This window comes from Rhineura floridana, chromosome 9 (genome assembly GCF_030035675.1).
Source record: "Rhineura floridana isolate rRhiFlo1 chromosome 9, rRhiFlo1.hap2, whole genome shotgun sequence".
NCBI classification, from domain to species: domain Eukaryota; kingdom Metazoa; phylum Chordata; class Lepidosauria; order Squamata; family Rhineuridae; genus Rhineura; species Rhineura floridana.
In genome coordinates, this window is record NC_084488.1 from 66266497 (window position 1) to 66289222 (window position 22726).

At 41.5% G+C, this 22726-nt stretch overlaps 1 protein-coding gene across 6 annotated transcripts in view; it reads left to right on the forward strand.

The window, feature by feature from the left end:
- Nucleotides 1-22726, forward strand: part of SLC10A7 (solute carrier family 10 member 7) — a 245325-nt gene that overhangs the window by 75311 nt on the left and 147288 nt on the right. For 4 of the 6 annotated variants that reach the window (XM_061584763.1, XM_061584765.1, XM_061584766.1 and 1 more), the window contains exon 5: nucleotides 2308-2346. In XM_061584763.1, coding sequence (XP_061440747.1) covers nucleotides 2308-2346 — 39 coding nt within the window. Of the gene's footprint in view, nucleotides 1-2307; nucleotides 2347-12697; nucleotides 12767-13437; nucleotides 14429-19761; nucleotides 19866-22726 lie in introns of those variants that run through there. The other 2 variants (XM_061584767.1, XM_061584768.1) reach the window with 2 other exon arrangements.

Genomic DNA, 22726 nt, shown 5'->3' on the forward strand with positions numbered 1-22726 from the left:
CCTAGCTCCGTGAACAAAAAAAGGAAAGTCTTACCTCACCTAGGTTATCTCAATTGCTGTTACTTTGACAAATCTCTTTAGCTGTATAGATAAGAAAATGATGAATGTAGACAGGAGGATGTTTGCCTGTTAATCCGTATAAAAAAAAAAAACGGGTCACTTATCCAGCTGAGCTAGCATAAAAATCCTCGCTCTGTCTGAGCTGCTGGAAGACAGACAATTCTGACGAATTCCAGACTCCAACAATCAAAACAAAGCTATGTGGGAAATCTCACGATTCTTCTTTAACCGGAAGAAATTATTCCCAGTCAGAAAAGAGCCTTCTGACTGAATTTAAACTGGATAAGTTTCATCCAAGACGGGAGCCTGTCTCAGAGGCTGCACAGGCGTAGGGATCCTCCTGGGAAGTCAACAATCTAATATAATTTTTAAGCTACTTTCCTAATTTAGTTTTAAACTCAGATTACACTAAAGCAGACAAAGAACAGCAGAGAATCAGACATCCCTCAAATGCTCAAGAGAATAAAATTGTTCTCACTTGGGTGCCCTAAAAGATAATGTGATCTATGCCATATGAATGACTCTGGAGTGCTGCTACCCTAAGACATTTTGCTACCTGAAGTAGAGCCCGAATCTTCCCCCCCCACACACACACTAGGCTCAACACTATAAAAAGTTTTCTATAGCATTTTTCAGTCACTGAATCTGCACCCACGCCCATTTTCATGGCTTCACCAGGCCTCAGAAGATGATTGCAAGGGACAGACAAATTAATACAAGGCAGTTCTGTCCTTTTACAGCTTTATAGGTCAAAACCAGATATTCTCACAGGGCATGTCAGTCTCAAGATTTGAAACTGTAGTTTGGAGGACTCGTTGAATTCCTACTTGTTAGATAACGCATGTTCCTACTTTAGCTGTGATTGCTGGCAAGGAAAGTTCTCTGGACTGGTGCCTACTCCTTAGGTAGAATGATGAGATAGAAGAGTTAAAAGTACTGCTGTAGTTTTACAACTGTCAACTATTCAAAAGCTCCCTCCGCAATGAGGAATGCTATATGCCATTGTTGCTTGCTTGTTTGCTTGTTAGCTAGGTAGCAAAGGCAAAGGTTTCTAAACCTGTATTTCTTTGTGTGTTTGGGCCACTGAAAGAGGCTGTGGTCCAGTGCTATCATTTATTGATAACACCAGCAGAGGATGACTCTAATGAAATTATCAAAGCTTTGAATTAATTATGAACTTTAATAAGAAAGCTAAGCACTCTGGAGCCAAGCATCTTATTAGTCATTCATTCTCATTGTACTCCCTTTATAGAGCAGAAGGCAGGTTCTGCTTCAGCTTAGCCTCTGTTTGGATCTGATTCAAACTTACCAGCTCTTTCAAATGCCATTGCTCTATGGTGGAAGACATCCTTGGTGATTAATTTGATTCTGCCTCGGTTCTTCATGTAAATGGCAGGTTCTGTTTCTCTTTCTCTCTCTTTCTCCCCCCTCTCCCATCCCTGCATCATCGGACTGGATACCATGCAAGAGTTTCTTCTTCTTTGATAGTAAATGGGAAAGATTTACATGATTTTAAATATTTTATGTCTCATGGAATTTGATAGCTTATTCTAAATGCTTGTTCCCGTAATTATTGCTTGGATATTTAGGTAAGCAGAACATTTTATTTAAAATAAGTTCAAAGTCTATTTTTCTTACTTGTTGGGTTCACTGCATTTTGTAGGTCCCTTTGACCTTCAGAATTAGCAATCTTGTTGTTGTTGTTTACTTATTACAAAATGTATTGTTTAGCTAAAGGTTCATAATGTAAATGGCTAATACTCAAGTGAAATATAAGTCAGTTCAATTGAAATACTGTGACAATTAAGATGAGTTACACTATTACATTCAATTACTTTTTAGAATTTTCCCTCTATTGACTTCTTTATTTAAAAGAACAGTGTAATTCTAAAGTCATAAGTCCCATTGAACTCAACAGGGCTTCCTCCTTAGTAGGTGTGTTTAGGATTCCACTGTTGGTCTGTTTGTACTATTTGTGTAAGCAATATCAAAAATATGATTGACTCTAGGAAGGTCTTTAGCAGTAGTTTTTAAATTGTATCATACTCACTGGCATGGGTTCTTTTGCCTTTTTTACAGCCTTCCTGCTTGCAGATCTCGTCTCTGCATCATATCTCAGTATACACTACTTACAATTGTTAGACGCTGTAGTGGTGATCTTCTGTATTCTCCAAGATGGAATGAAAGGATAAGAGTGTATTGTGTAAAAGAGCAAGACTTACCGATTTCTCTTTTTTCTTTTCCTAGGCAGCCGCTATATTTAATTCAGCGTTTGGAAGTTTTTTGGTAAGTAATACTGTTTTTTCACATGCCTCTTTCATATACAGTTGTTTACTATTTTTATTGCTTTGAAGGAGAAATGGAGATTTTTCAGAATTTGTTCTACTGCTCATCAAATACCCAAGCTTGTATTTATTTTCAGTGTGTCCTGCTCTCCAGAAAATTAGTGCATGCATAATCTCTGATCAATATAATTTAATGATGCTTAAGTACATGTTAATAGTCTTCTTAATGAGGTGACAATCCATTATTATTCAGATGTTTTGGAAGGCAGTGTCAATATATTGATTTTTTAATGAGGATTATCACATAATCATTATTTTCTATCAAGGGGCCATGGATTTTGGAAGAAAAACATGGCCCAGATGATGAGAGAGGCAATGCTAATTCACTCAGTGACGTGTCATCTAATTAGCATCTTTCTCTGCAAGAGAAAAAGGTTGTTCCATGATTCTGGGAAGCCTAATGGAAGAAGGATAAATAAGCATATAGTCAGTGCTTCTCAAAGTATCATTTCTGTCTTTTACATGTTAGGGCTGCACTTCCTGAGCACAAACTATAAAAACATACAGAAAGGAAGGCTCAGTAGTTTTCCTCCTATTTTATGTGTTAAGCAAATTAAACAGTTGGACCACTTAAGAAACACTTTGCATAATTTTGTATCTTTATAATACAAATTACTTAAGTTGCTGATAATTACATTAATAAAAGGTTACATTAATAGCAAATACATCAAATAAGGAGATACAATGCACAAAACAATATTTTTATGAATACTTAGCAATAAATTAAACATGCATGTACAAAAATGCTGCAAAGTATGTAAAATAAGATGGTAAGCGGCGGTAATGCAGCCGAAGCTCTGCTCACGGCCGGAGTTCGATTCCAACAAAAGGAGGAAGTCGAATCTCCGGTAAAAGGGGTCGAGGTCCACTCAGCCTTCCATCCATCCATGGTCGGTAAAATGAGCACCCGGCATATGCTGGGGGGTAAAGAAAGGCCGGGGACGGAACTGGCAATCCCACCCCATATATACGATCTGCCTAGTAAACGTCGCAAGACATCACCCTAAGAGTCGGAAATGACTCTCACTACAAGTGCGGGGACACCTTTACCTTTTAGAGATACATTTGCATATAAAGATGAGCTTTTAATATAAATGGCTTAAACTCCAAATACTTGAAGTTTGTTTCCCCCCCCCAACTGTTTTCATTTTTTCAGCACTGTAATATATCACAGAGCATTGGTGTTAGACCTCATTGAACCAACTAGAAAGCTGGAGGCAGCTGTAGAACAATTGCTCTAGTCTCCTGCATGAAGGTGGATGGGCCTAGTAGGTCACTGTTCTCTTTTTGCTTTACGTACTTTGATTGATTCCTAACCCTCCAGTTAAATTATATACAACAAGACTGGTGGGTGGCACAATACGGTCTAGCTGTCACTGTGCCATAAACTTCAGTATATCTCTTCATTTTACTCTGTAGTAGTCTCTTATCAAGTAAAGCACACTGCAGAATCTGCCATTTGCATGAGCCCTCCAAGATAATGTTCAATGTCTCACAGTGCTCTGAATCCGACTTACAATAGAATTTCTAAAGGAATAAACATCTTTTAGATGCAACCAAACCTGTTTCTAGATGAGAGTTAATGTGATGTAATGACTACAATGAGCAGACCAAGAAGAACTGGGTGCAAATCCCCTCTTTGCTATGAAGCTCATTGGGTGACCATGTGCCATTCGTTCCTTCTCTCCTTCCACCCAGGGTGGTTGTGATGATAAAACTGAGGTAGAACAAAGCCTACGCCCCTTGCCTGCCACCCTGTATGTTCATCCTCAAGTCCTTGGACAAAGGGTGAAAAAACAATGAAATTAATGTTCTTTTCTTATGGCTCACTGTAGTTCAGATGTCAAGGCATAATCCCTCAAAAATTTTGTTGAGTTGGGTTACGTGACCTATATTATAATCATTGTACAACTGCTAAAAGCGTTCTTATAAGTGTTTCTCAGATATGCAGTCAGATAACATTCTCAGATAAAATTGAGAAGAGAATGGTACTTATATATGGTTGGTGTGCTTGTGTAGAAGTCTTGGTAATATGAATGAGGGTTTCCCTAGATGGAAATATGTATTCTCCTGGTATTCATTATATATTAACATTTGATAATCTGCATTTACAGGCGATGATAGATGCATATACTGAACATATTTATTTAAAATGCGAACTAAGCTTCAAATCAATCTTGGGAAATTAATTGCTGTAGATTTGCAGAGGCAGAAATATATGCATATTTTAAACTAATGTAATAACATCATAGGTCTAATTAAAACATAGTGTTTTAAAGAACTAATTGTTACAGAAAACTTTTTTCCAGTAGCGAGCCTGGTAATTAACTAATTATAGATGAATTCGATTTACATAAATTAAGACCAAGAGAATATTTTAGAATTATGCCACAGAGAATTGTGCTTTAATATCATTATCTCCTCCCCTCATTTAAAAAGTTGGGTTTAGAATAATTGTGGAACATAAGTGATTTGAGTTTTTCTATGACAGCAACTTAATAAAAGATGATAGCATTTTAGTAATTCAGAGCAGTTAGGTGTCAGCAATTATTGTGGCTCTAAGATGGCAGTCCTATGCACACCTATTTAACAATAAATCTATTGAACATAGTGGGACTTACTTTTGAGTAAACAGAAGGATTAGGTTGCATACAGTTACACACAAAATGGTTAAATCCAAACCAGACTCCTGTAATGGTCTCTACAAAGGACTGCCTTAAAAGACAGGAGACTTCAGCTGGTGCAGAATTCAGTGACCAGAATGCTTGTGTGTTTGGGGGAGTAGGTGGTTTGTTCATATTACACCAATTTGCATTGGTTGCATAGGTTGCAGCATTTGGGGCTTTTTAGTTTAGAGAAAAGGCGGGTCAGAGGAGACATGATAGAAGTGTATAAAATTATGCATGGCATTGAGAAAGTGGATAGAGAAAAGTTCTTCTCCCTCTCTCATAATACTAGAACTCGTGGACATTCAAAGAAGCTGAATGTTGGAAGATTCAGGACAGACAAAAGGAAGTACTTCTTTACTCAGCACATAGTTAAACTATGGAATTTGCTCCCACAAGATGCAGTAATGGCCACCAGCTTGGACGGCTTTAAAAGAAGATTAGACAAATTCATGGAGGACAGGGCTATCAATGGCTACTAGCCATGATGGCTGTGCTGTGCCACCCTAGTCAGAGGCAGCATGCTTCTGAAAACCAGTTGCCGGAAGCCTCAGGAGGGGAGAGTGTTCTTGCACTCGGGTCCTGCTTGCGGGCTTCCCCCAGGCACCTGGTTGGCCACTGTGAGAACAGGATGCTGGACTAGATGGGCCACTGGCCTGATCCAGCAGGCTCTTCTTATGTTCTTATAGGTAACCTCTGTCTATTTAATCTATATAATATTTTCCTAATTTGTCACGCAGTGTCACATAGGTGTGGGGCAGGGTGGCAAGCAAGGCAAGGGCATGAGGGACGCAAGGATGACAGGGGGCGGACAACTGAGTGAGCAGGATGGCTAGGTGTAGGGTGAGCGAGGCGAGTCGGCAGGTGCAGAGCAAGCAGGTAAGCAGCCGGGGCCAAGGGGTGGTAGCGGCAGCCTGGGAGGAAGGCAGATAAACACCCTAGGTGGGGAGGCAGCATAGACATGCTGCGCTGAGGCACTGTTTGTCGAGAGGAACAGCGGGGGGGGCAGGGACAGAGACACAGCACAGGAAGAGGCAAGGAAAGTTAGGAGGCCTATGATGACCAGCATGCGCCAGTTGTGAGTGGGGTTGGTGAGGGGAATAGGGGGTGTCTGGAGGGAGTTTATGAGTGCTGGGAGCATGCGTGTGTGTGTGTGTGTGTGTGTGAGAGAGAGAGAGAGAGAGAGTCTCTCTGTGTGTTTTGGGGTGCAGGATTGGTGAGCGAAGACATTTAATTCCATATAAAGGGTTAGTGCTGCTCAAAGTCCTGAACAGTTCGGGAACATATTATTGAAAGGAGCACCTACTCGTATGAACCTGCCTGAACCCTGCTCTCTGACCAACCACTAATGGAAACTTTTCATTGGTGGCATTCTCTCCCCTGAGAATTCTGCTTGGCCCTCTCAGTTGTGGCCTTTAAGCAGACCATAACACTTTTTTAAATTGAGGTATTTCTGCATATAATTTTATCTGATGCTGTTTTATTATATGTTTGTGTGATTGTGCTGTGTGTTTTACATTTTTATTGTAAGCTGCCTTGTGAAGACTTGCCCTAAAAGCTGGGATATAAATAAATACAAGAATAATGATTATACAGTACAAATACAAATTTTATGATATGGTCACAGATCTGGAATAATAATTTATGTTGCTAGAGTTAACAGCTAAAGACAATGGCTTCTGCTTCTGTATCAAGAACAAAGAGGCTCGGTTTGATTAAATGGCATAAATTGACAAGATGCTTAAATATTAAATAGTTGCATATTGCTCAGTTGCCCTGTTACTTTGGATATATTATTTCTAAAGACTGCTGTGTTGATGTTCTAGTTAACAGTTTGGTGTTAATATAAGAGCAGTGAATATGAAAACTTAGCTGCTTTTCTAATAAATTAAAAGAGAACTGAATGAATTTATAGCTTCCTGAAGCTTAGAGTTTCAGTGTCTTATTTGGCCAGACTGACTCAGCTGGTAGCATGATTCTATGAATCTGCTTTGTTGTTGTTGTTATGTGCCTCCAAGTCGACTACGACTTCTGGCAACCCTATGAATCAGTGACCTCCAAGAGCATCTGTCATGAACCACCCTGTTCAGATCTTGTAAGTTCAGGTCTGTGGCTTCATTGATGGAATCAATCCATCTCTTGTTTGGCCTTCCTCTTTTTCTACTCCCTGCTGTTTTTCCAAGCATTACTATCTTTTCTAATGAATCATGTGTTCTCATGATGTGTCCAAAGTATGATAACCTCAGTTTCATCATTTTAGCTTCTAGTGAGAGTTCTGGTTTAATTTGTTCTAACACCCAATTATTTGTCTTTTTTGCAGTCCATGGTATCCGCAAAGCTCTTCTCCAACACCACATTTCAAATGCGTTGATTTTTCTCTTATCCGCTTTTTTCACTGTCCAACTTTCACATCCATACGTAGCGATTGGAAATACCATGGTCTGAATGATCTTTAGTGTTCAGTGATACATCTTTACATTTGAGGACCTTTTCTAGTTCTCTCACAGCTGCCCTCCCCAGTCCTAGCCTTCTTCTGATTTCTTGTCTCCATTTTGGTTAATGATTGTGCCAAGGTATTGCTAATCCTTGACAAGTTCAATGTCCTCATTTTCAACTTTAAAGTTGCATAAATCTTCTGTTGTCGTTACTTTAGTCTTTTAACGTTCAGCTGTAGTCCTGCTGTAGTCCTGCTTTTGTGCTTTCCTCTTTAACTTTCATCAGCATTCGTTTCAAATCATCACTGGTTTCTGCTAGTAGTATGGTATTGTCTGCATATCTTAAATTATTGATAATTCTCCCTCCAATTTTCACACCTCCTTCATCTTGATCCAATCCTGCTTTCAGTATGATATGTTCTGCGTACAAATTAAATAAATAGGGTGATAAAATATACCCGTCTCACACCCTTTCCAATGGGGAACCAATCGGTTTCTCCATGTTCTGTCCTTACAGTAGCCTCTTGTCCAGAGTATAGGTTGCGCATCAGGACAATCAGATGCTGTGGCACCCCCATTTCTTTTAAAGCATTCCATAGTTTTTCATGATCTGCACAGTCAAAGGCTTTGCTGCAATCTATAAAGCACAGGGTGATTTTCTTCTGAAATTCCTTGATCCGTTCCATTATCCAGCGTATGTTTGCGATATGATCACTGGTGCCTCTTCCCTTTCTAAATCCAGCTTGGATGTCTGGAATTTCTCACTCCATATATGGTAAGAGCCTTTGTTGCAGAATCTTGAGCATTACTTTACTTGCATGGGATATTAAGGCAATAGTTTGATAATTACTGCATTCCCTGGGATCCCTTTTCTTTGGAATTGGGATGTATATGGAACACTTCCAGTCTGTGGGCCATTGTTTAGTTTTCCATATTTCTTGACAGATTTTAGTCAAAATTTGGACTGATTCAGTTTCAGTAGCTTGTAGCAACTCTATTGGTGTGCCATCTATGCCTGGTGATTTGTTTCTTTCAAGTATTTTAAGAGCAGCTTTCACCTCGCATTCTAAAATTTCTGGTTCTTCATCATATGGTTCCTCTGTGAATGAATCTGTCATCCTTGCATATCTTTTATAGAGTTCTTCAGTGTATTGCTTCCATCTTCCTTTTATTTCATCTCAGTCAGTCAGTGTGTTCCCCTGTTGATTATTCAACATCCCTAGTCTTGAATCTGCTTTAGCTCTTGGTATGTAAATGGTACTTGACAGAAGGGGCAAAGTTGGAGTTATACCCCAGGAACATCTGGAAGGCCACAAGTTCCCCACACCATCCAAAACCACCTACTAGGTCAGCAGTGATACTTTTCAGTGGCAGGTTCCTTCTGTTCTCTTTTTACTTGAGGTACTTGAACATCAAACACATAAAAATAGGAATAAATAATGTGGCCAGGAAAGTTCTAATTAGGCGGAATAGCCTATGCAGATGCAAACAGAATCTTGTTTGACACTCATGTGAATCTGTTCTGAACTCTTCTGAATGTGAAAAAACAGCTTTTTGGGTGTTAGTAGATAAAAGAAGGTAGCATTATTGACTGTGACTTCAACAGTCTGTACACTTTTGTAAGGCCAGATCTGTTGTGTTAGGGAAAGATTGTATCTTTCAAGGAGGCCTCAATCAGTTTTTTTCAGGGAAGCAATATATTCCATGGGAGCAAACTAGAGGCTTTTATATTTCAAATTCTAGTTTTTATTCTAAGCGTGCATAAAATTAGACACACAGATGCACACCCCATCCTTACACAAAATGCCCTTCCAATAAAAATGTGTAGAATTCTTATCTACACCATTTTTGTAGGCATAATGCTTTATACAACCTGACAGGACTTGTGTAAATGCATTAAGTGCAGTGTCCATTTTTCTTGCAAATTTGTGACAGAGATTTAATTATGGGAATGACCAACAACTTACAAATCTAATTTTCATAGGCTGAGCCAACTTCTTCATTTTTTTTTAATAATGATGGATTTTTTTAAAGCAATGATTTCATTACTATTTAAAAAAATTCCATAGTGTGGAACTAACCAATTGACTGGCTTTTTATTTCATTATATTGTACCAAATGCTGCTCATGCTTTTTTCTGTTAATTGTTCTGCATTTGTTTTTGTTTTTAAAAACATTGTGCAGAAAATTAAGGGGGAGGGGACTTTCTTGTTAATACCTTCCTTCTCTCTTTGTTGAAGCTATGTACCTTGAAAAAAAGAAAGATGTTTGGGGAATGTTGGCCAAACAAACCTCTTTGGCTTACTTTAGTTGCTTAAAAGAGGAGGTTGTATGAAAAAGTTCACTACTGATGTTGGATTATAAATAGGTATTTATGTAAAGTCTAGCTGTTGCTACTGCCTTTTTTCATAGTGTGCTCATCCTCACAAAGTTCATACTCACAAAAGGCACTTCTCTATTTCCTCAGTTAGAAATTGTGCAGAATTGATGCTGTTCTCAGTTTTAGATTCTAGATTCTAGCTTAGATTCTGGCATTAGTCATGCTTGGAGTAGATTCACTGAAATTAATAGACATGACTAATTTAGGTCCATTAATTACAGTGGGCCTACTCTGAATAGAGATGATCCTCTGTGGCGCAGAGTGGTAAGCAGCGGTAACGCAGCAAAAGCTCTGCTCATGGCCGGAGTTCGATTCCAACAGAAGGAGGAAGTCAAATCTCTGGTAAAAGGGGTCGAGGTCCACTCAGCCTTCCATCCATCCGTGGTTGGTAAAATGAGTACCCAGCATATGTTGGGGGGTAAAGAAAGGCCGGGGAAGGAACTGGCAATCCCATCCCCTATATACGGTCTGCCTAGTAAACGTTGCAAGACGTCACCCTAAGAGTCGGAAACGACTCGCACTATAAGTGCGGGGACACCTTTACCTTTACTCTGAGTAGAATTTAATTGGATGCAACCCAATGTCTTTTCTTTTGAGTAGACTGGGGACACATCCATACGACTGTATAATCGGCAATGTTACAGCTTTGTGTCCTCATTAATTCACCGTTGTCGATATGGCGTTGCAACCTAGTACAGATTTTCGCATTCACGAATCCGCATTAGAAATGCAGTAGGGCTCCACTGATGTGGCGGGTTAGGTTCTAGACCCCTGCCAAAAAGCGAAAATCGCTGCAAAGTGGATCACGGCGGTTCCGGAGGGGGGGTCCCGCAGAGGGTTTTGTTTTGGGGGAAGTTGCAGCCAGGCCGTCGGAAGTGGTGGTGAGGGCGGTCTTGGGGCATGCCGGCCGCAGCCTCCCTGCTCTCCTTTGGGCCATGCAGGGACTGCGTCGTCACGGGGGAGGCTGTCGGACTCCTCCTCCCCTCCTGGAGCTTCCCCAAGATGCCTGCCACCACCACGCACAGCTTGGTGGGCAGGTCGCGTGGTAACCGTGCAGCCGAGAGGCTCGTCTCCAGCTCCATGAAGGGCATCTTGGTCCTGGCTGGCATGCCGCATTCATTCTGCAGGGGCCGCTGAAGGCAGAGGGTTCAAGTGCCTCCTTGTGCTGCCCCGCCTCCTGGCGCTGGCCTCGGCATTGGCTGCACCGGGAGGCTCACTTCTCTGGCCTGGCCCACTTCGCCCTCTCCGTGGGCCGGAGAGAGGGAGGGAGGCTGGTGCTGGAAGTCTCCAGCCGGCTGCTTCTTTCTCCTCCTCCTTCTCCAGCTGGTTCGGGGTGTCCTGGTCCAGGGCCGACGCAGAGAGTGCCGCTGCAGCTGGCACCAAGAAGCTTCCCTGCCTCCCGCTGCAGGGCAGGGCACTCATGCTCCCTGCTGGGCCGCTGCCGTATTAGCGGGACGCCAAGAAGCAGGACACCAAAAAGCGGGGCCCTACTGTACCACCCAAAAAACAATATGCTTTCCTAAACCGATAATCAATCGCATTAATGTCTGTGTGCTCAGATGCAGTGCCATGGACGTTCCTTCAATAGGCGGTCCATGGGTGTTGCTCCATCATATGCCAAGCCCCTTGTCTCCTTCCCAAACCTGTGCACGCATGGGAATGAAAGATATCAATTTCTGTGCTCTTCCAAAAAAGCATGCAAAAAGAAAAAAATGTTATGGAACAATCACTGAAAAGGTGGACTTAGGGGAGTGGCTAATGCTAAAGCAATTTAGACCAAAAAAAAAGCCCACACATATAGATGCTTGATAATCGCATTTTCACAATAATCTGACCACAAACAGGACATGAATGGAGCTCAAGGCCAAAAACTGAATACAGAAAATGTGGATTTTGCAGTTAGGTATGGATGGACCCTGGGAAAGAGAGAAGATTTGCTATGGTAGTGGATTGTTTGATAACGTAGCTTGTGGAAATTAATTTAGACCTCCATTGACTCTTACGTCTGGTATAGATATTGGAATGGTTTGCATTTGTTAACTGCAAAGCTCAAGATATTTGACCTCCTGAAGCAAAGAACAAGATGATCCACATCCCATTTCTATGTACAGAAGCTGACTGGACTGTCAGTTGACGTTTGCTTCAGCGCTGGTGATGGGATAGCATCCTCCACCACACCTGAGGGCAGCAAGGTAGTACAGGGGATGCATGGCAGGCCATGTAGCACATACTGTTCTGTTTCCCAACAGATGGGGATAGCTAGGAGGTTGCCACCAGTGGTCAACAGCATCTCCTGCTTGAGGCAATTGCCTAATAGCAAGGCCGGACTGAGAGCCACCAGCAACAGGCAATTTCTTTGTGCCCTAACAGATCTCACCTCATGGGCAAAGGGTACTTTGTACAGGCTCTCTCTCATTGATTTATGAGCAATTGAGTTGAAATTATATGATTTTATTGGTAGTAACCAACAATGAACTGTGCTTCACAGCTAGTGTGCAACCTATGCAGGAGACGAGAAGCAGCAACGAAGCAGCAACGTAACTTGTTTGGCATCTCTTCTGACTGCTGTTCTTTGAGATAATTTTCAGGAAGACAGATGAGCAAACGCTTACAGGAATATTTCCAGAAGTCTCTTGTCTTCTAGTCCTCAGAATCCTTTCCGTGTCTTACTGTGCTTATTTCCTGCTGCAACCCAGCAGGAAAAATTATTACAACTGCCCTTTGTGAGATGAGGATTTGAGGTTGAAAGATAGTGACTTGCCCAATAGCAGGCTTAAATATTTCCCATCTAAGAGTGTCCACTGGTTGCAGGCATTGCTGGAAAACATGGAGATGGGAATGTAAAGGAGGAAGAATGTGAAAATCAGGTTGTCTTCATTGGTAAGTTCACTTTCTTCTCCATGTGCTAGAATACTTAAATAGTTTAGTCTGGAGTAATCCTACAGGAGTTACTGGGAAAAATTTAAAAACCCACACCACTAAAGCATCATAGTGTCTATTTTTTGTTTGCTAATTTTATTTCTTCTATAGTCTCCTGCCAACTTTTGTACCTACCCATGGACAAACCTGTTCAATGAAAGATTACTTGTGACATCACCCAGCCATAGGTTGATGTTGTGCATATTACTATAGCAACAAGTAATTCTGTGGTATGCACTAATGAGCCCTTGGTGCATTTCTAGAGTATTTGAAGTCCTCCTTTTTTGGCCTCCTGCCTATCAATACACCTGAGGCTTGTGGTTAATGGCCCATTAAGGTACACCCTGTTGTGCATTATTGCCTAATTGCACTGTACTTTGCTTATATGTGTTTAAATGTATTTTACTTTATTTTTATATTTTGCTAGTGTGAGTAAATGTAATGCCAATTTTTTAAAAGGCAAAAGCCACATTGTGTACAAATAGGACAACAATAATACACTTTTAAAACAAATGTTTAAGAAATGGAATTTGAAATGCATCAAAAACCATGTGAATAGTTTCATACCTTTCTCAAGCTAAATAATTAGCAGCCATTGTGCAATTCTCTTTTTTTTCCTGTTGGTTGGACAGGCTAAAGATGAAAGAAGATTTATGGAAAACATTGCACTTCACAGCTGACTGAAGCAGGTGTTAGAAATGCAGATGATGTGCATTGACCAAAGACTATACAAATTTGAAATGAAAATGCCACTGGTCTCCTTGTAGTGCTAGGCACTTGTGATGTTTCCAGTAGCTACATTATTCATTATGTTGTGCAAAACTGTTCAGCTGTTAGGAAAAAAGTGCCTTTTGAAGATTCCTCCCTCCCCCATATTTGTATTTGACAACAAGCAATCTCTGTTTTGTTTTTGTAGTATTTGCTTGACGAAGTGACCTGCAAATTCAGTAGCCAAGTTTAGAATAGCCCAATTGGCTAAGATTTTGAAACTATGAACGTAGAAGAGGAACTGGGCCCTTACTATTGCATTGCGAAATTTCTCCATATGCACTCGCTATGCGCATTGCAGGGGTGATGTTAGGACTTGAGGACTTGGAGGGGAACTGGATTCACACACCCCATTACAGATAAATATCTTACAGAGCCAATTATGCGAGTCATCAGTTAGGACAAGGGTAAGGAACTTGTGGCCCTCCAGATGTTGATGGGCTCTCAACTCCCATCAGCCCCTATCAGTGTGACCAATGGGTCAGGGATGATGAGGGTTGGAGTTCAACAACATCTGGAGGGCCACTGGTTCCACATCTCTGAGTTAGGGAATGCATGCATGGACCAAACTGAGCAACAATCACTACAGGAGGAACTCCAAGTGATGGATACAGAGTGGTTTATCCAGTGCAGTACCATTTTACACTTCCATACTCAGTTCAGAAAAGCCACATTCTTTTGCTTGATTGGGATAACTGACTTAAATATGAACTACACTTGAGTAAATCAATCATGGATTTTACTGCAAATATTTTCTTTCACCTATCAAGAAGTACAATATCTATATGAAATATATAAGTTTAGTACTCTATGTACAGACCTGAAATACATGGTAATTACAAAGTAAACACTCTATTACAGTTGTCAGTTGTTTCAGATTTGTTTTACTTTATCAACTCTGTGTCTCAATCCATAAACAATTAGGTGTAAGCAAATGCTCCTTTTATATTCTAGATCTAGGTGAACTGAGTTTCATTCTCATTCAATTGCCTGTGGTCCTCAAGCCCAGTTCATGCATTACCTTTGGTTGTGTGGTATATTGTGAAAAATTCCTGAAGCCTTATTGTTGATATTCAGAGTTATTTTTATTTATTACATTTATATCCCACCTTTATCCTAAGGAGCTCAAGGCAACATACATGATTATTCCATGCTTTTTTATCCTCACAACAACCCTGTGAGATAGGTAGGCCAAGAAATCATAACTCGGCCAAGCTCACTCAATGAGCTTCATGGCCAAGTGGGACTTTAAACCTAGATCGCCCTAGTCCATGTAATGATTTAATCATATGGGCCATGTGATATATGGATGCCTCCCACATTAGAACCTCCTGCTCCATTGAACCACTCCAGGTTACTCATATTATCATAACAACCATATGTTCCTGAGGTGGGGTGGGAATTATGGAGAGAGCCTTTACTTACATATTGGGCATTAGAACCTGAATAATTAACTGAAGGAATGCCTCCTCACATATCATCCTGTCCATGTATTAAGATCTGCAGGGGAGGTTCTACCACTGATGAACAAGGAACAGTGACGTAAAAGGGTATTTTCTGCAGCATGGAGCACCCTATTCCTGGAATGACCTTTCCTTGGAGGCGCATCTAGCACTGACATTGCTGCCTTCTCATTGGTTGGTGAAGATGCACTACTTTGCCCAGGTCTTTGGTGGAGGTGAAAACTGTAATGAGCCACTCAGTTTGAAACTGCTTGTCGCCTGCTGCTAGTTAATCTTGTGTATTTTAATGATGTTTTATGATGATTTAATTATTACGTATCTACAGTTATGGTTTTACTGACTTGTTTTATTGTTGTATTCCTACCCTGGGACCACTCGGTGAGAGGTGGGTTAGAAATAACATTGAATGAATGAATCTGGAAGGAAAAGCTATCCGGTGCAAGGAATAGGTGCATGTAAGCAATATGCTAGGCAGCAGGTCTCTTTAAAAAACCACAATTCCAAGCAGGTTTATTCAGAAGTTAGTCCAAGTGTATTTCAGCGGGATTTATTCTCTAGTAAGTGAGCTTCAAAGCTCCACTGGTTAATTAGAGTTCAGATTGATTTTTTTTTAAAGCTGGAGTTAAACCTTGTCTTGATGTAAATATGCCTCAAGATAATGGTGACAATCACTGTGCCATTTCTTCTTAGGTGTTTATGGGATTGAATTTGTAATTGGATTGTTTATTTGTTAAAGCCAGACGCTTTTACAAGTTACTGGATAGAGGTATAAAATAATATAACCATAACAAAAAGTATGTATAAAACAACATTAAAAGACATCATGCTGCAAGTTGTCCCCTGTTGGTATTACAGGCTCCTATCACAGTTTGCTTGTTACCTCAAGAGAACAGCTCCGGTGGCATATGCTGTGATGGGCAGTTTACAAAGTAAATACAATCATGCCGAGTCATGGTTTGTGTCCTGTTCTTTGAAGAAAGGTACATGGGATTCCTTGTAATGTACTAGACTGAGAGAAAGTGATATGCCCAGAGCCATGGTTTATGGCTAACCGTGGATTTATACCCATTTGTCCCAGATCCATACCCAATATTTTAGCCATTACTCTAGTAGTCCACAATGATTCTGTAAAGCTGAGAAAAACTAGAAGCATGTATTTTCCTCCATGATATGCAGCTTTGAGTTTACTTACATGTCTGTAACTCAGACAAGGTGGGGCATGTTAATAACCTTGAGCTGAGAAAGTAGTGAATTTAGGAATATGCTGCCAGACAGGCACTTCATGTGATCAAAAAGCCCAAAGGAAGGCACTTCTGGCTTAGTTTATTTGTGTCAAAAGAAAACAATGTTTATTTGGCAAAACAGCTCTCGGTATGCAAACTATGTGTGTGTATGTGTGATCTAACAGTACTATGCTCAAGGAAAACAAGGGGATATGTATGCATTGACTCTTCTTCTGCTGTGAGTTCAGTGGGAGCAAAGGGCAGAAGTAAATAATTTAAGGTTTCTAATCTATCAATTCTCCTGTAATTTACATGTAAATGAATGGAGCCAAGTACAAGTTATGGAATCATAGCCAAGGGACAGGAAAAGGGAGGTCATCTGTGAAATGTGGGTAAAAGGTTACTGCAGAGATTATGGAGAGAACAGATGCCCCTTTTTCTTGGGGACACATGTTCAAACTTGTATATTTTTATTTTGTAAAGAGTTTGAGAATAGCTCTGGGATAAATAACATTATGAGATAGTTCTCCTGGAACAAATAATACCATCGTTCCTAATCCCTGATAAAGAAGTGTTTTGCTCTGCGGTAATGCCTGCTAGGTGATTTGTCAAGTTTTGGAATATTCTAGAATTTGTATCGCATGATCCAGAACAGTATGGTAATGAAGCATATTTCAGTAGTTGAAACACTTGGCAACTGTTCAGTGTCCTTTTTCTAGTGTGTTTGTACCTCTGACATCTTTAATGCTTCTGCAGGGACATAGGGGCCATGTTTATATGTCACTTGGAGCATGCCTCTCGGGAAAGGCTGTAGCTCAGTGGCAGTTTGCATGCAAAAGGTCCCAGGTTCAATCCCTGGCATCTCCGGGTAGAGCTGGGAAAGATTTCCTACCTGAAATCCTGGAGAGCTGCTGCAAATCAGCATAGATGGTACTGAGCTAGATGGACCAGTGGTCTGACTCAGTATAAGGCAGTTTCCTATGCTGCTCCTACTTCACTCCTAGTAATATCTATATAACCTTACAATCTGCTCTTGACAAGTAGATGAAGATGTAGATGTTACAGGGAGTAGTTTGGGAGCAACCACCACATAGGTGATGGCCAGTGGCACCATTGAACTTGGACTTTGGGGCCTAAGTCTGTGGTATTGCAGTTTGGGGGAGTGCAGGCAAACAAGCACCAGAGACGACAGCAGATGATGGCAGGGTGTGTGGCATGGCAACAAACAGACCCGGTGTCAGCTCCTGGTATGGGCTAATGCTGGTCACTTCAACATTCCTTTTCTTTCCTAAAAAAAGAGAGACTTTTTACAGAGACGGGGCATGGTGCATGGAAGATAGTCACGCCCACCATCTTCAGTGCCCCTGAAATGTCTTGAGTGGGAGGGAGAGAGAGAATCATTAGGACAGTGGGGGGAAATAGACAGACTGGCTAGGATGGCAATGGGGGGGGAAACCAGGGTGGCAGCAGCAGTGGGGAGGAAAAACAGAGGGGGAAGGGGCCAAAGTGCATCCTATGCAAGGCCTTCTCAAACCTGGCAGTGCTCCTGGTGACAGCCACTCTGCTGCTCCAAGCACATAGATGGGCCTGTAAGGAGGGATATAAATAAATAGTTACCACAGCGAACTATATGAAATTTCTGCCGCAGTACTAGAACAGTTGCTTTGTCAGGGCAAACTAGATCAGGGCTTCCTGTCCTGCCCAGAGTCCGAGAGACGAGATGGAGACGAGACTGGAATTCTTGTTTTATTAGAGTAACGGTTACATTGAAAGCAGTGCGCTTCATAGACCTCTCTATGCTGACTTACTACTGACCCTAACTAGACTACCTAAGCATGCTCTGCGGTATGTGGAGTAAGTTGACTCAGCCCCCCGTCAGGGGGGTGCTGCCTTAAATAGGAAAGGTCTTCGCCCATAATCTCTGACTCCTTTGAAGTTTCACCTTCTGACCGACCTGCTTTTCACGGCATCTTGCGCAGGGCGAGGGGGGGCAAGCCTCCACCTGCTCATCTGACAGTGCAGGCTCACTAGCTGCCAGCTCGACTTCAGGGGATGGGGAACCCTGGCAGGGAAGCGTTTGAAGTGCCAACTGGGGAGTGTGGAGTTGGCGCGCGTGCAAGGTCATCCCCCAACAGCTCTGTTGGGGCGCTTGTAGGTGCAGTGAGCTCTGCGTTGATGGGAGGACTGTCCATGGGAACTGGCGGGCTGTCGACTTCACCCCCTCCCTCAGTGCCCTCAAACACCTCATCCACCTCTGGCTCCCCTCCCTGATCTATCTGGGAAAGCTGGGGCTCGGCCGACTCATCTCCCTGCTCCTCCTGGGGGAGTTGGGGCTCCACACTTCCCAAACAGTGGTCCATGGACCACCAGTGGTTCATGAGCTTCATTGAGGTGGTCAGCAGCATGTCTGCGTTAAATATTCATATTGATTTTTAATTGTATTTTATTGCTTCTTTTATTTCTTATATTGTATTTTTGAATTCAGATGGTAGTACAATATAAGAAATAAAAGAAGAAATAAAAATAACATTTAAAATCATGCAGCATTTAGTACAGTGCATAACAATTGCTACAACAAAGAAAAATAATTCATTGGTCCGTCAAGACTCTTGGCCATTTTCAAGTGGTCCATGGGGAAAAAAGCTTGGGAACCACTGAACTAGATGATATGGTAAATGGGTGATTGCATTTAACATATTTAGTTGGTGGGGATGGGGGGAGTCAAGACCACATTGCATGGGGGTGGGCTTTAAAAAATCCTCTCCTGTGCTACATTCTGGACCAAAATCTGCCTCCCCCAACCTCCCTGCTATTCGTTATGGATGGAAACTCCCCCTTCCCCTGATACACACAACAGCTCGGGGGGGGGATTTTTGCCAAGGCTTTGTTGTGGGGAATGATTTATTTAAATATTAATAAACCATATTTGCATATATAATAACACAAGGGTTAAAGCCCACTTCCTCAAATGGTCCTGTTTCTGATATGAGTTCCCTCCCATCCCATTTTACCTTCAAATTGATAGGTGCAGGACCAACCAAATTTGATTTTAGAGGAAGTGATAAAGGACTTTAGGCACTACACTTGGGGAGGCAAAATCCAGAGTCTTCAGCCAAGGAGCCCAGCTGTACCTTCTTCCATCCAAGCATCCAACAGCCCCAGCCTCACAAAGAAAATGGCATTAACACCTTCTTGGCCAATACTATAATTACACTAAAGTTTATTTATTGTTCTAGAGATGTTAAACATTACAAGAGTTCTTGGTTTAATTGTTTTGCCATACTTTTTAGTGGCATTTTAAAGTGCTTACAAATTAACTATTTTTTATTTTTAAATGATATATAGAATCTTTAAACCATATTTAATTGCTATAAATTTCTGTCCCCCATGCTCTTTAACATCTACATGAAGCCGCTGGGTGCGGTCATCAGAAGTTTTGGAGTGCGTTGCCACCAGTATGCTGATGACACGCAGCTCTACTTCTCCTTTTCATCTTTTTCAGGTGAGGCTGTCAATGTGCTGAACCGATGCCTGGCTGCAACAATGGACTGGATGAGAGCTAACAAACTGAGGCTCAATCCAGACAAGACTGAGATGCTGTTAGTGGGTGGTTCTTCTGACCAGATGGTGGATGCTCAACCTGTCCTGGATGGGGTTGCACTCTCCCTGAAGGAACAGGTTCGTAGCTTGGGAGTACTTTTAGAACCATCCCTGTCACTTGAGGCTCAAGTAGCCTCGGTGGCACGGAGTGCTTTCTACCAACTTCGGTTGGTGGCCCAGCTACGCCCCTATCTGGACAAGGATAACCTTGCTTCAGTTGTCCATGCTCTGGTAACCTCTAGACTAGATTACTGCAATGCGCTCTACGTGGGGGTGCCTTTGAAGACGGTTCGGAAACTGCAGCTTGTGCAAAATGCAGCGGCCAGATTGTTAACACGGACCAGGCGGTCTGAACATATAACACCGGTTCTGGCCCGCTTGCATTGGCTGCCTATATGTTTCCGGGCTCAATTCAAGATGCTGGTTTTAACCTATAAAGCCTTACATGGCCTGGGACCACGATACTTGATGGAATGCCTCTTCCGATATGAACCTACCCATACACTGCGCTCAACATCGAAGGCCCTTCTCCGGGTGCCCACTCAGAGGGAAGCCCGGAGGATGGTAACAAGAAAAAGGGCCTTCTCAGTGGTGGCCCCCGAATTGTGGAACAATCTCCCTGATGAGGTACGCCTGGCGCCAACATTGTTGTCTTTTCGGCGCCAGGTTAAGACCTACCTCTTCTCCCAGGCATTTTAGCATTTTAGCATTTCAGTATTGTAGTATTTAGCATTTTAGTATTTTTAGTATTTTAGTATTTTAGTTTAGTATAGTTTTTTTGGAAATTTAATGAGTTATGTTTTAAATTGATTAATGTGTGGTTTTTAAATTGTATGTTGATATTTTGATGTTGTGAACCGTCAGAGAGCTTCGGCTATGGGGCGGTATAAAAATTTAATAAATAAATAAATAAAAAATATTCATACAACCAGGTTCACACTTTTATTGTCCTTCTCTTTGTGGAATTCAGATTTCTGACAAAGAATCAATTCTGTATTTAGGGCTTAACAACATATACAGTTATGTATAAGGAAACAGAAACTTTCTTTAGGGGGAAAAAGTATCTTCAGAAGAGGTCAATTTGGAGTGGAGGAATACCAGGGAGGCGTTTGACCCTCTCCAGACTTGCTATCTTTCTTCCATAACTCCTTCTTCCTAAACTGCTTTCCCCTCTGTAGAATTTCAAATGTGTATTTTCTTGGTCGTCACTGCTTGGTGAGCTTTACTGGGGAGGAATAATGTCCATGCTATGAGTACTTTAAAAGATTGCTACTCCCAATACTGTTGTATTTATTATACCTTGTCAATTAATTCCCAGTTAGATTGACTAGGATGCTGGACCCATTACCTCTTACCATGAAAACCCTATGGATATATCCAAAAAGATTCATAGGGTCATCATATGTCATAATCAACTTGAAGGCATATAACAACAAAGTAGACCTGACAGTTTAGTTGTTATCACTTTGAATAAAAATGTGAAGCTACTCTTGTACTGCTGCATTTTGATCCTGAGAAAGCAAAAAGGGCAAAAAGGAGGAACTTGGGAACTACAGACCAGTCAGCCTAACATCAATCCCTGGAAAAACTCTGGAGCAGATTATAAAGCAGTCAGTCTGTAAGTACCTTGAGAACACAATGCAGTGATTACTAGGAGCCAACATGGATTTATGAAGAACAAATCCTGCCAAACTAATCTTATCTCGTTTTTTGATCGGGTAACTTCCCTTGTAGACTGTGGGAATGCTGTGGACATAATATATCTCGACTTCAGTAAAGCTTTTGACAAAGTTCCCCCTTATATTCTGATTAGCAAGCTAGTTGAATGTGGGCTGGATGGAACAACTATCAGGTGAATCCACAGTTGGCTCCAGAATTGTACTCAAAGAGTGCTTATCAATGGTTCCTTCTCAAACTGGGTGGAAGTAACGAGTGGGGTACCACAGGACTCTGTCCTGGACCCAGTGCTCTTCAACATTTTTATTAACAACTTGGATGAGGAGGTACAGAGCATTCTTATCAAATTTGCAGATGATACAAAATTGGGGGGCACAGCTAATACCGTGGAAGACAGAAACAAAATTTAAAGGGACCTTGATAGGCTGGAGCATTGGGCTGAAAACAACAGAATGAAATTTAACAGGGATAAATGCAAAGTTTTACATTTAGGAAAAAGAAACCAAATGCACAGATACAAGATGGGGGATACTTGGCTCAGCAATACGACATGTGAGAAGGATCTTAGAATTGTCGTTGATCGCAAGCTGAGTATGAGCCGATAATGCAATGTGGCTGCAAAAAAACCAAATGCTATATTAGGCTGCAATAACAGAAATATAGTTTCCAAATCGCATGAAGTATTAGTTCCCCTCTATTCAGCACTGGTTAGGCCTCATCTTGAGTACCGCATCCCACTTGTGGTCTCTGCATTTTAAGAAGGATGCAGACAAACTGGAACAGGTTCAGAGGAGGGCAACAAGGATGATCAGGGGACTAGAAACCAAGCCCTATGAGGAGAGACTGAAAGAACTGGGCATGTTTAGCCTGGAGAAGAGAAGATTGAGGAGAGATATGATAGCCCTCTTCAAGTACTTGAAAAGTTACACAGAGGAGGGCAGGATCTCTTCTCCATCACCCTAGAGTGCAGGACATGGAATAATGGGCTCAAGCTACAGGAAGCCAGATTTCAACTGGACATCAGGAAACACTTCCTGTTAGAGCGGAATGACAATGGAACCAATTACCTGGGGTCTCCAAAACTGGAGGCATTTAAGAGGCTGGGCTTGGACTCAATGGCCCTATAGGCCCCTTCCAATTCTGTGATTCTATGAAATATTTTATTCTGCATGTCATTGTTAGTACTACAC